We start from the raw sequence: 13134 nt of genomic DNA, 5'->3' as shown, positions 1-13134 counted from the left end.
GCAAAATAAGAAAGCGGTCACTTTGTCCGCGGTGGGTTTAGTGTTAACGCATTACTAGTACATGTAACAACAATGACAGCGATGAAAATAATAAGTCGGTTCTTGCCTGGGCCCGATTGTCATTGGGCCCTGTAAGTAAAGTACAATGCCGCTCATATGACGGCATTGGTCCATTAAGGGTTAAAAGACATTTGTGTGAGCCACGAGAGCACAAAAATCCGTGATCTACCGATCGAATTACTTGCGAGTCGAATCAAATCTTAACCGAGGGTGCACCGGTCACGGACACCTGGCTGCATGCTGCACCACCTGTTTACGATGTGCACCGTTTACCTGTCATTGCACCTCTGACGAGGTCATTGCTCCGATGCCGTGGCCCGAAGCGAAAAAAAAAATACAACGATCACGAAATATGTACAACGTTTTCTTTTCTTTTTTTTCGAAAATTATACCCTGCGTTCCACATCGTTTCATAAAGAAAATAAAGCGCAGCATTTTTAAATAAACGCGTACAGAATGCAAAAAACCGGCAAGCGTCGTTCCGAGAAAAGCAAAATCCTTGAACCGATCGCGTGCCAATTAACCCTCGGAGGGCGGACCTCGTGGAGGCCAAGGCTGGATCACTTCTGACCCACGCCAAAATCAAGCATAAACAGAGTCCAAGGTGTTATTTCTTTTCTTACATTTTACGAATACATTTATTACAGATTTTGTGATTACTATAAATAACTATAATACATAATGTGTTACTATAATATGCAATATATTTTATATATTATATTATAATATGAATAATTCTTTTCTTGCATTTTACGAATACGTTTATTACAGATATTATAGTTACTGTCAATAACTATTACATAATAATAATATGTAATATATTTTATATATTATATATTACATAGAATAATAATAATGTATTATATAACAACGTGATAATATTTATAGATTTTCTTACAAAAAACTTTACAAATAATTATGAAATATATTACATATAATAATATGTAATATATATTATATTATACATATATTACATATAATAATATTATATTATATTATATATTACACATAATAATAATAATATATTATATAACATAACAAGATAGTATTTACAGATTTCCTTACAAAAAGCTTTACAAACAATAATGAAAGAAAAATAGACAGAGAAAAAGAAGAACGCACCGTGACCCGCGAGGGTTGAACAAAGACCAGCTGACCACCGAACACGTAAATCTGAACGAACGTTTCGAGGAAATCCATGAAAAATGGCGAGATCCATGATTCAGTTCGCGCGGCAAGAGCGAGCCCGTTTACCGAACATGTACGCTCCGGTCCGCAATTTCCGATTAGTATTGAAACGGCGAAGCTCGCATCTAATCGCGAATCAAGGTTAAATTACGAACGCAGTATAGCCGCGATATACAGGGCACGGGAATTACGCCGGCGAACCGGCGCGGCGGCGATCGGCAGTCGCCGGAGCGAGTTCATTCGTGTAGCATCAACCGGAACGTTCCGATCGAGATCGCGGCCCTTTCACTAAACAGTTGCACGCCGGCCGGGGATCAACAATCGCCTCTCTCTCCGCGATCTGCTTCGTCGTCGTTCGCTATGATCCGAGCATCCACGATCTAACAAGTCGGGGATTCGTAGACATATTCGACGGTCGACGAGACTATGCCTGGAAAACCTACGCGGCGGCTGTAAACAATGAGCTATTGTTGCGTGTGAAACGGTGAGTCCGAGACACGGAAATCCACTCGACGCGAATCTTATCGCAATTACTAGCACAGTTTAACGGGCTTGAATTGTACGTGACAGTTGGTGACAGATCTGAACAGTGGTTGGTGGATATAGTATGTATACATCATGTATAGTTGGCCGCCGTTGCGCATTTTCGTGCCGCTCGCTTCCCGCATTTCTCCGACATTTATTCAGCAGCGTACCGATAACTACACCGAGACAGTGCTTAATCTTTTGGACGTACCCCGCCGCGAGAAAATGCGCCGGAGATTTCGCGTGCATCGAATTTCTTCGGGAGATCGCAACAATCGGTTGTCGCGCGTTTAAATACAGGGTGTCCCGAAAATGTCTCGCAAACTGGAAATGAAAAGTTCCTGGGATCATTTGAAGTAACTTTTTCCTTAGCGAGAATGCAACCCGTGGCTTCGTTTACGAATTATTAACGAAAAACACTGACCAATGAGAGGCGAGCTCGCCTTGCGCCAGCATATCTCGCCTCTCATTGGTCACTATTTTTCGTTAATAACTCGCAAACAAAACCGTGGATCGCATTTTCGCCAAGGACAAACTTACTTCAAATTACCTCAGGAACCTCCCATTTTCGGATTGCGAGACATTTTTGGGACACCCTATATAAATGAACAACCACGCCGCCAGAATGCGGGTCCCGTTCGACCGTAGACGGTCGTCGAGCCGTCAACGGAAAAATGTCACGCATTTGATAGCCGCTTCGAAGTTCACGCTTTAATCGATAAACAAGACGTGTCTCGCGTTAGCAAATGAATCTCATTGCGATTAATCGATGAACAGCATCGATCCGCGATCGTAGCTCGTCGCAATCCGAATCGCGATCGCAACGATTAAATACAAAGGAAACAGTATCAATTTTAACACTGGATTTACGGAACCGATCGAAATGACGGGTCACTAATTCTTTTTAATTTACGATTATTCGTATCGTGAAGATACATTTGTGAGTTATCTATTCAATTTATATGTTACTCACGGCAAATGTTACGATAAAAGTGTTAAAAATGTTAAAAATCAGAATAAACGTCTTATTGTCACTTTTATAAACTAATATAAAACAGCTGTTTTTGTTGTGCTCTGCAAATCTAGTGTTAAAAAACTAAAATAAACAACATGAGCGTTATAATACTCTCGCGATTAGTTAAACGCCGGCGGGCCGTTTCCCCCTTCGCCCCTCGATGAACTTCGAACGGCGACGGACCGATTATTATTTATATATTTTGACATTTGCAAAAAGGAAGAAAGAAACCAAGAAATCGCTCGATAAGCAAGCGATACAGAGCACAATAACAGCGCGCGTTTTTTTGTCCCTAAGATTTTTTCCTCCCTGAAGAAGATGAAACAGAAATATTTACACGTCGCAAATGAATGCAGATACGGAAGTTGTTTGGCATGCATGACATTGTACGGTCAAGATTTTTTTGTTTTAACACGTTGAATGCCACGCCGGTTTTACAGAAATTGCCCGTGGCGCCACGATGAATTTTCTTTTATGTGATACATATAATGTTGAAATATTATATGCAACAGATAAGTTACAGTGTATAACCATGTTTGGCATGTTAATTGCAACGGGGGTCACTGTTTGAATTGAATGAATAATAATAATAATTAAATTGAATGAATAGTACAAAATTTTAGATATTGACATTTGTTTTAAATTATATATATTTCTACCAATTTGGGCGCACCGGTCACCGGTGGCCCCCATAGCGTCACCGCGAAGTTAAGTGCCGGTCACCGGTGACCCTCGTGGCATTCAACGTGTTAACACGCAGAGAGGACTTGCAGACCGTATCGATGATTTATTTGCAGGTCGTAAATCCACGATCCACCGATATCCACGTTGGTAATACGTGCATACGTGCGAAACGTCGTCGCCGGCAGAAATATTCCTGCATAACCGCAACCCGTTCGAGCTCATCGCGCGAAATTTCGTAACGCGAAAAAAGCTGTTTACGGCGAGCAACGTAAGCATCGTTACTTGCGGAGCAACTTTCGCATTATTTTTCGAGCAACCGTTCGTATTCTTTATCGCGCAAATTACAAGTCGCCGGTTAAAGACAATGCTCGCGCATGTCCGTCGTCCGCTGGTTTGTATCGTTCCGGATGCAACAGCAACAGCTGAAAGTTTCTAATCTCGCGGAACGCGCGATATCGTTTATCCTCGCCTTGCAACAACAGCGGCGATCATATTTCTCCATTGGGAATTGACGAATACGGTAGAACTCCGTTTATCCGAACTCGATTTCTGCGAACGAAATTATATACATAATTATTATTATTATACAATTAATTTTATATAATATTATACAATTATTAATTATACGACGGGTTCTCAGCTGTTGCCATGATCGGAGGACTGTACCTTAATCGAACGCGTCCCGGTTCCTTTCGTATCAACGGTGTGCAGTAATTTCTCCGGGATTCGTCGAACTTCAGTATTCTCGGATTCGCGCTGTGATATCGCTGCGGCCCTGTAATTGATCGACTTTTTTGCTGCAGTCGATCAACAGGTATGGTGCGACACGTGTCGGGGCTCCTTGGACTTGAATTTCCGGATGACAACTCGTAATGCAATGACGTAACTTTTTTTAATTTTGATATTTTAAAACTGATTCTTGTTTTTAACGTATTGCTGATAATTTTCTGATTAAAATGAGACCAAACATGATACAGTTTGGACAAGTGTATTTCTAATTAAATATTTCTAAGGTTTTTTTTGTTATAATTACTATTTGTGCAATGGAATAAAATAAGTTACTTGCTACGTATTTGGTGTAAAGCGTGTTGTGTTTCTTATCATTTTAACTGGAAAAGTCTGACGAATATATTAAAAACGTTTTCACATATAGAAAATTGGAAATAAAAAAGTTGAGTCATTGTTTTCATTCTAGCATTATAATGTGTTTATAGTAATGTACACCGGCATGCTGGCCGCTGCCTTTCCAGGTAGTTTCGTTCAACCCGAGTTTCGCTCTCTCTCTCTCTCTCTCTCTCTCTCTCTCTCTCTCTCTCTCTCGCGAAATGTCAACAACTATGAAAACGAGACGCAAAGCTCGAAGAATTTTGCCTTAGTGTTTTCAGATTCTGACTAAAAATATTCCTGGAAGAAATTACTGTACTTAGTCAGGATGTATAGTGATTTCGTATCTCTTCTTCAAGAATTTGTACGTAATCTGAGCGCTAATTAGAAGGAAATTACAGCAAACCGGTCGCCTCTCGACGAATTCACGGAAACGGAATTTTAGTAATTCGAAACGCCGCTGGGACTGTTTTGTTTTCAGAGTTTCCGATTCGCATAAGGTACGCCGAGTAAATACTATGCGCAATCACCTTCCACCGGCCGTTTATCTCGTATGACTGATGGATCGGCTGGTGACAGGATCCGATTAGCTAGCGGTGAACCGACAAGAACGAATCGTAATGGAGTCGGGCAACAATAACGACAGAATCGGCGAGATGACAATCAACGGTATCGAGGAAGAATGCACGATCGAAATGAAGGACGACCAGAGTCTCTTCGATCCTGCGACGCGATCCTTCTCGAAAATGTACGTCGAGTTCGAGGATCTCTCCTATGAAGTTTGCTGCAAGAAAGGCAAGTGATCTGCGCGTGCACAAGATGCGCACGGTATACATACATTAGGGTGTACCAAAAATGTCTCGCAAACCGGAAACGAGAAGTTCCTGGGATCGTTTGAAGTAACTTTTTCCTTAGCGAGAATGCAACCCGTGGCTTCGTTTACGAATTATTAACGAAAAACACTGACCAATGAGAGGCGAGCTCGCCCAGCGCTTGGCAGCCGAGCCAATGAGCGCGCGAAGCCCGGTTCCGCTCGTTGGCTCGTCCGCCTTGCGCCAGCATATCTCGCCTCTCATTGGCCACTCGTTTTCGTTAATAACTTGCGAACAAAGCCGTGGATTGCATTTTCGCCAAGGACAAACTTGCGTCATATTATCTCAGGAACCTCCCATTCTCGGATTGCGAGACATTTTTGGGATACCCTGTAGAGCCATGATCCTTGTTTCATCGTGACACAGCGCGTAGACGACGGGTGGGAACAGAAATGAAATCGAGGGATGACTCTTCGGAACTATTTTATTGTTCTCGAAAGAATAGGAACACGGAGGAATAAAACATACCCGGTGAACGAAGAAGAGAACATCGCGGTTTTCATATTCGATCGACAGCCGAGCCTGGAATAATTTGTTCGGAAAAATAGCGAAGATCGCGAACGGAATTGTGCGAGCTTTCGCGGTTAAATTGTTGATCTCGCAGAAGTATGATTCATCGAGGACAGGTCCTCAAGGACGTTTTACATGTTTCTATTGGCTTCGGTTATTAATTGCTGCATATCGACGGCGATCGATCGAAACCTATTGAAGACGATTATGCACATTTATAATTACATTGAACTATGATGCAACAATCGTCGATCCCTCATCGCGCCTTGAACCGTGTACGTTTCACGCGGACGACTGGATTTTTGCATCTTCCGTTCGCAAAGCGTACCCGTCGCACTTAGCAACCAATAAATTGTAGATGAATCGGGAAAACAATACGATCGAATAATTTCTCGGCGTAACGTGTCGTCGAGGTTGCAAACAGATTGCTTTTTGTTCCACGACAATCTACATCTCGGAGAAGGAAGATTTATTTTATACAGTAATTTTCCCCTGAATTCGCGCTCGGATTGCGCACAAAAATGCATAATTTTAGATACGATTATTAAAAGAAATAATAAGGGAGAAATAATTAATAATAATAATCAATAATAGTAATAAAATAATTAATAATAATAATAATCAATAATATTAATAATAATTAATAATAATAATAATCAATAATAGTAATAATAATTAATATTAATAATTCATAATAATAATAATTTAGAATAATAATTAAGAATAATAATAATTGAGGATAATAATTGAGAATAATAATTGAGAATAATAATTAAGAATAATAATATTTAGGAATAATATTTACAAATAATAATAATAATAATTTTTGTTTTTATTGCGGGGCAAAATCAACAAAATTCCCGGAAGCGCACCCCCAACCTCGTTCGACATAACCTTGTTAAACTTATGAAACCATTTTTTCCAGGCAAGAAGCAAATTCTGAAGAACGTCACCGGTTGCTTCCGTCCAGGACGGCTAACTGCGATCGTAGGTCCGTCCGGCGCTGGGAAAACAACGTTGCTCGGCATCATATCATCCCTGAGATTGGCCAACGTGAAAGGCTCCGTCACCGTAAATGGCCGCTTATGCAACGCCGAGAATTTTCGCCGGCAAACTTGTTTCTTACCGCAAGAATTCGCATTACTGCCGCTGCTCACCGCGCGTGAAACTCTGTACATTGCCGCGCGATTGAAAGTTCAAGGCATCCGTGATCATCGGGCTTTTCATTTGATTGTAAGTTCACCTCGGGGCGGCGTCGACTTAATTCAAATATAATTGGATCACGGTGAACATGATTCTGTCGCTGTAGGTAGAACCGAGACTGAAAATTCTTAATTCTCCTGGTCCAGACCAGGTTTTCTCAGAGCTTGGTATATTATGTTCGATCCTCACAGCTGCAATCTTTTATCGAATGCAACATTCCACTTTGTTGTTTAATTTTTTGGATTTCTTGCAAGCAGCAAAGCACGGTATGAACTTCCAAAAAAATTGGAATATTCGCTTGCCATCATTTTAGCTGTTACTTGCTTTCCTATTATTTTGAATTTTTCACCCCTCAAAGATACGGGGTGGGATCTATATACAGGGTGTCTCAAAAATGTCTCGCAATCCGGAAATGGCGGGTTCCTCAGATCATTTGAAGCAACTTCTTCCTTTACAAAAATTTTCTCCGAGGCACTGCTAACGAGTCATTAACGAAAAACAGTGACCAATAAGAATCAAGTACGGCTGACGCGAGGCGGCCCAGCCAACCAGCGCACGAAGCCCAGTTCCGCTTATTGGCTCGGTCGCCTCGCGCCAGCTGAGCTCGTCTCTCATTGGTCACTGTTTTTCGTTAATAATTCGCTAATGGTGCCTCGGAGAACATTTTTGTAAAGGAAAAAGTTGCTTCAAATGACCTGAGGAACCCGCCACTTTCGGATTGCGAGACATTTTTGGGACACCCTGTATACCGGCATGCTGGCCTCTCTCACGAGGGGTCGCCACGAGGCTTGAAGAATCATGCCTCAGTATTCTCAGATCGGCATGTTTCGATTCCGACCAAAAACATTTTTGGGAGAATAACTGTAATCATTTTTGACACGAATGCGTGATGAGACGTTAAAAAGTCCACCCATAAGACATTAAAAAATGTCGCTCGGTTGTTATGACAGTGTTCACCCATAAAACATCAGATCGCGTACACGCGTGCAACGCCGATGGCTAAAACAATAATTACGATGCAATTGTATATGTTCGATCAGATTGAGGAAATAGCAGACAATCTGAACCTGTTGAACTGTTTGGACACGTTGGTGGAGAATCTGAGCGGCGGGGAACGCAAAAGGCTGTCGATAGGAATAGAAATGGTGACGAGACCGTCGCTGTTGTTGCTCGACGAACCAACCAGCGGCCTTGACAGCACTTCCTCGTGGCAGGTCCTTTACAATGAATAATATATGTTGTGTAGTAAATCGCAGACGATAAACTGCACCGGCAAGTTCTGTTTTTCTATATTGACCTTTTCCGTCTTGACTCTGAAAGAAGTTCCTTAATATGCAGCATTACAATGAGGAACATCCACAGTCCAACGATTGGAATGGGACGAGCGAGAAAAAAGATTTCAACGAAACCATTTTGCACAGGTGATCAGTTTACTGCATAGAATGGCGAGATTCGGCTGTACAGTTGCCTGCACCGTCCACCAACCCAGCAGTCGGATGATATCGAAGTTCGACGACCTGTTGGTCGTTCACGAGGGAAAGTCGTTCTACTGTGGCCCATGGGACAATGTTCTGAGCACCTTCGGCAAGGCGGAATACGTCTGTCCACAATTTTATAACATCGCCGAATTTGGTAATCCGCCAAGTCGGAACACGATTGGCTGCGGTTAGAATCGCGGTGGCGTAAATCAGATTTTCGAAAATTTTCACTTACGTCTTAATCCTTTGCGGACACCCTTTTTATTAATTTATTAACACTATGCCGTCCGGTGGCACCACGCTGGTGCCAAGCAAAAACTATCTGTTATATGCCGGTGGTACCACTTTGGTGCCATTTTAAAAAACTGAAATAACATTTGAACTATATTTCTTGGGTGTTAAAAGGCAGCAGACTAACTATAGCATTGTGCTTATTTAACTACGAATTAAGTACGAAAATTCTTGGATGACTGATCTTAATTTTAGGAATTTATATTACCGCCATCTTCGAAATTTTTTTTAAAATCTAAAATTTCCAAGCTATTATGCTGGCGTCAAAAAAAAGAATCGTATCTAAGATCTGCGGACGGCATAGTGTTAATTATTAATATAAATTTATTGATTTAACCGTAGGTTCAGAACGAATTTTAGTTTGACGAGTCAGTCTTTCTGTGTCACTACCAGAGAAACCAGTATAAAGTTTTCCACATATTTATAATCTTATAATAATATAATTATATCTTATAACATTTTTATTCTATATCCAATACCTGCCGTCCACAGCGACGCAATACCCGTCGAGCGGCTTCGTCCGCAAAGGGTTAAAATGTAATTTATACATTCGTTCGTTTATACTTTTGTTCGAAAGAAAAGTCGAATAAATTGTAGCTTAAGCAAAATCGATTATAAAGTTACTATAAATTATCTGAAGAATAAATGATCTGAACAATGAATTTAGTCGGTAAACAATACACATGCGAGTAAACGATGGAGCTCCTTGTTTCTAACAATGAGAAAAATGCGACTTACGCCACTATCATTCTGACCCACTCAATTGAACGAGTCCAACACTAAGAGTCGACCGTGTTACAGTTTTAGAGGTCGTGACCGCCGAGAGAGGTGGAAACTTGGACTGCTTGTACGACACAAGTCACGAGACCTACGAGAAATGGAAAACATCGGTTCGACATCCCAGAATGAGTACTTCAAAGCAATTTGAATTATAAGGGGGTCTTATATTACCTAGGTGGATCGAACATAACGACGTTCCAAACAGTTTTACAGTAAAGCCTCCCTAATTGACGCTCAGATTGTGCACATAAATGGACAATTTGGGAAGAGGAGATACGATTATTCGAGCCTTGCGGTTTGTTTTTATAATTACTGATTATCAACAATTAAACAGGGTGTCCCAAAAATGTCTCGCAATCCGAAAGTGGCGGGTTCCTCAGGTCATTTGAAACAACTTCTTCCTTTACAAAAATTTTCTCCGAGGCACCGTTAACGAGTTATTAACGAAAAACAGTGACCAATAAGAATCGAGTTCGGCTGACGCGAGGCGGCCCAGCCAACTAGCGCACGAAGCCCAGTTCCGCTCATTAACTCGGTCGCCTCGCGCTAGCTAAGCTCGCTTCTCATTGGTCACTGTTTTCGTTAATAACTCGTTAACGGTGCCTCGGAGAAAATTTTTGTAAAGGAAGAAGTTGCTTCAAATGACTTGAGGAAGCCGCCACTTTCGGATTGCGAGACATTTTTGGGACACCCTGTAGAAATGAGCTGCAAGGCTCGAATAATCGTATCGCCTCTTCCCAAATGGTCCATTTATGTGCACAATTCGGGCGTCAATTAGGGAGACATTGCTGTAATTCGACGGCATCGCTTCCATATTTTCCGGAAATTGTATTCAAGCGAAGAATCATTTTTCAAAGTTGTAGCTCGTGTTTCTTTTCCATGAAGTTGGTGTATGAGACCTCTTTGATGCAATGATAACAGTTATTCATTCCGATCAACATTTCAGACTCAGACGTAACGGACGCGCCAGGAAGTGAAAATGGCGCGAAGAAGTCGAAGTCGTCCATGTCGCAAGAGTTGAAGGTGTTGCTAATGAGAGGAATGATCTGTAACAGACGGGACAATGTTAGTACAGTTATACCCGACGCGTTAATTAATCGTACACTCGAACTGTGTTTTTCAGTCTCATTATCTACGCTGTGTTATGTTTTTTTAACCTCTCTATACGTCGCCTAATTTTGCTTTCAGACGCTGACCAAGCTCAGATTCGCCGCGCACGTGGTAGTTGGTTTATTACTGGGCGCCGTGTTTTACGATACCGGTGGCAAAGCTGACAGAGTCAACAGCAATATTGCTTACGTATTCTTCGTTCTGCTCTTCTTGTATTTCTCGAGCTCGATGCCATCCGTATTAATGTGTAAATTCGAAGTTTACCAACTTGTTGGAAGAGGGCCTGTCGTCCCGAGTAATTAACATGTACATTGTTTGCAGTTCCTATAGAGGCCGTTGTATTCTTGCGTGAATATTTGAACAATTGGTACCGTCTGAGATCTTACTACATAGCAAAGATTACGTCGGATTTGCCATTGCAGGTAAAATTAATGTCAATTTGAATTACAGAAAAATTGTATGAATAGTTATTGCATTATTATTATTATTATTATTATTATTATATATTTATGTACAGATTCTCTGTCCCACCGTGTTCATCGTCATAGCGTATTACATGACCGGCCAGCCTCTAGAATGCAACAGGTTCTTCCGTATATGGTTGATTTGTACTCTAACGACCATCTTAGGACAATCGTCAGGCATGCTCGTCGGCGTTGCCTTCGATCAACAAGTAAATCGTTTATCACAGCGAGCTCCCATGATTTAATTGTACATAGAATAGTGAAACTTGTCCCGATCCATGATCAACTAATTTCGTTCGATATTTTCAGTTAGGAGTATTTCTGATTCCTGCCGTCAACATGCCCATGATCCTCTTCGCCGGATTTTTCTTGAAATTCAATGAAGTGGCGCAATTCCTGCAACCACTGTGCGTAATCAGTTTCTTCAGGTACGGTGGTGTAAGCTATACTAATTTTTATAAACAGATCGTCTCTCGCTCTCTCTCTCTCTCTCTCTCTCTCTCTCTCTCTCTCTCTTTCTCTTTTACTCTTAAGCGTGACCCTCAAAATAACTTTTTTAATTGTGTGCCGAGTGCAGTAAATTCCCCTTAGTCAATCCTCAGCTTGTACACAATATGATACGATTATTCGAGCGTTTTATAGTTGCCGATTGAAGTTGTCGATTGTCGGCAATATTCGTATCTCCTGTTCCCAAATTGTCCATTTTGGTTTACAAGCTGACGGACAATTGTAGAGAACTTACCGTATACAGTAAATTCTCCCTAATTGACGCTCAGATTGTGCACAAAAGTGGACAATTCGGGAAGAGGAGATACGATTATTCTAGCCTTGCGACATGTTTGTATAGCTATTGATAATCGTTTAGTTATTGCTTATAATTTTGTTTCTTACGTACGAATATTTTCTTCCAAATGTTTTAATCAATGCCGCGGTCAAAACAACTACAGTAATGTCTCTCTAATTGACGCTTAGATTGTCCGCAAAAATGGACAATTTAGAGAGAGGAGATACGATTATTCTCGATCCTTGCGGTTCATTTTTATAGTCACGAATTGTCAGCAACTATAAAAACAAGCTAGAAGGCTCGAATAATCGTATCTCCTCTTCCCAAATTGTCCATTTTTCTGTACAATCTGAACGTCAGTTGGGGAGACATTACTGTATTTCGACCAGTTACAAAACTATTTGTACTTGCAGGTACGCGTTCGAAGGTATTCTGCAGGCACTTTATGACGGGGGGAGGGAGAAGTTGCCGTGCTCGAAAATCTATTGTCCGCTACGTTCTCCGATCAGTATTCTAGACTCGTTGGACATGCCAACAGTTCCATTTTACATGACTATAATTGCTCTGTGCATCTGGATAGCATGTCTGCAGGTTGCCACTTATCTAGTACTGAAGTGGAAGGCGCACAAAGCACAGAGATAAAACATTGATAACTTTTGATAAAAAGTGACTCTAGTTCGAGCAACATTACCAAGTAATTATTACGTCGTCTACGTAAGAGACTCTCCGACGTCACTCTCCAACGAATAATCATTGTATTTTTAATCGCGAATTTTAACTCGTATTTTTTTATAATTGTACAACGATTTAAGCCGGAGCTGAAAGTTCTTGCTTGTATTTAAGGAACAAACTATAAGAATATACTTACATATATTCTTTTAGATTAGATTTAACACTAAACCTATACCGACAATATTTTGTATATACGTATATCAATTTTTGCTCAAAGCGGTCACAAATCATTGCTTTTCTAAATAAATGTTATATCCTTTTCCAATTGATTGCAAGCAACAAACAATTCGGCAGTCGCATTTCAGAAACGATGAGGAATTTATTGCGTCTCGTT

General features: G+C 40.9%; 1 protein-coding gene and 1 long non-coding RNA gene across 3 annotated transcripts; one reads left to right on the top strand and one right to left on the bottom strand.

Annotated features, from left to right (window-relative positions):
• Positions 1-1453: 1453 nt before the first annotated feature.
• On the top strand, positions 1454-13065 carry LOC117223627 (ATP-binding cassette sub-family G member 4). Of its 2 annotated transcripts, none has more exons than XM_033475995.2 (12): positions 1454-1732; positions 5058-5371; positions 6884-7191; positions 8202-8375; positions 8583-8793; positions 9732-9839; positions 10657-10775; positions 10899-11067; positions 11142-11242; positions 11338-11493; positions 11594-11712; positions 12482-13065. In XM_033475995.2, the coding sequence occupies exons 2-12, from the start codon at positions 5197-5199 to the stop codon at positions 12708-12710; spliced, it is 1869 nt and encodes a 622-aa protein (XP_033331886.2). In that variant the 5' UTR covers positions 1454-1732; positions 5058-5196; the 3' UTR covers positions 12711-13065. The 2 variants fall into 2 exon arrangements, with proteins under 2 accessions (XP_033331886.2, XP_076375109.1); XM_076518994.1 differs by lacking the exon at positions 1454-1732 and adding an exon at positions 4121-4286.
• On the bottom strand, positions 6770-9785 carry LOC117223628 (uncharacterized). Its single transcript, XR_013032736.1, has 2 exons — positions 9669-9785; positions 6770-8821 (listed from the first exon to the last, which is right to left on the bottom strand). It is a non-coding gene; the product is annotated as an uncharacterized LOC117223628 (long non-coding RNA).
• Positions 13066-13134: the final 69 nt, after the last annotated feature.

This window comes from Megalopta genalis, chromosome 1 (assembly GCF_051020955.1).
Source record: "Megalopta genalis isolate 19385.01 chromosome 1, iyMegGena1_principal, whole genome shotgun sequence".
In the NCBI taxonomy this organism is placed as follows: Eukaryota; Metazoa; Arthropoda; class Insecta; order Hymenoptera; family Halictidae; genus Megalopta; species Megalopta genalis.
The sequence above is the reverse complement of the archived record's forward strand: the minus strand, read 5'-3'. Positions and strand labels throughout refer to the sequence as shown.

Bases quoted from the DNA above. Each gene is read 5' to 3' on its own strand.
- LOC117223627 (XM_033475995.2), top strand. From the start codon at position 5,197: ATGGAGTCGGGCAACAATAACGACAGAATCGGCGAGATGACAATCAAC. The intron at 8,376-8,582 runs GTCCTTTACAAT...CATTTTGCACAG, and splicing joins ACAGCACTTCCTCGTGGCAG to GTGATCAGTTTACTGCATAG. The intron at 11,494-11,593 runs GTAAATCGTTTA...CGATATTTTCAG, and splicing joins GCGTTGCCTTCGATCAACAA to TTAGGAGTATTTCTGATTCC.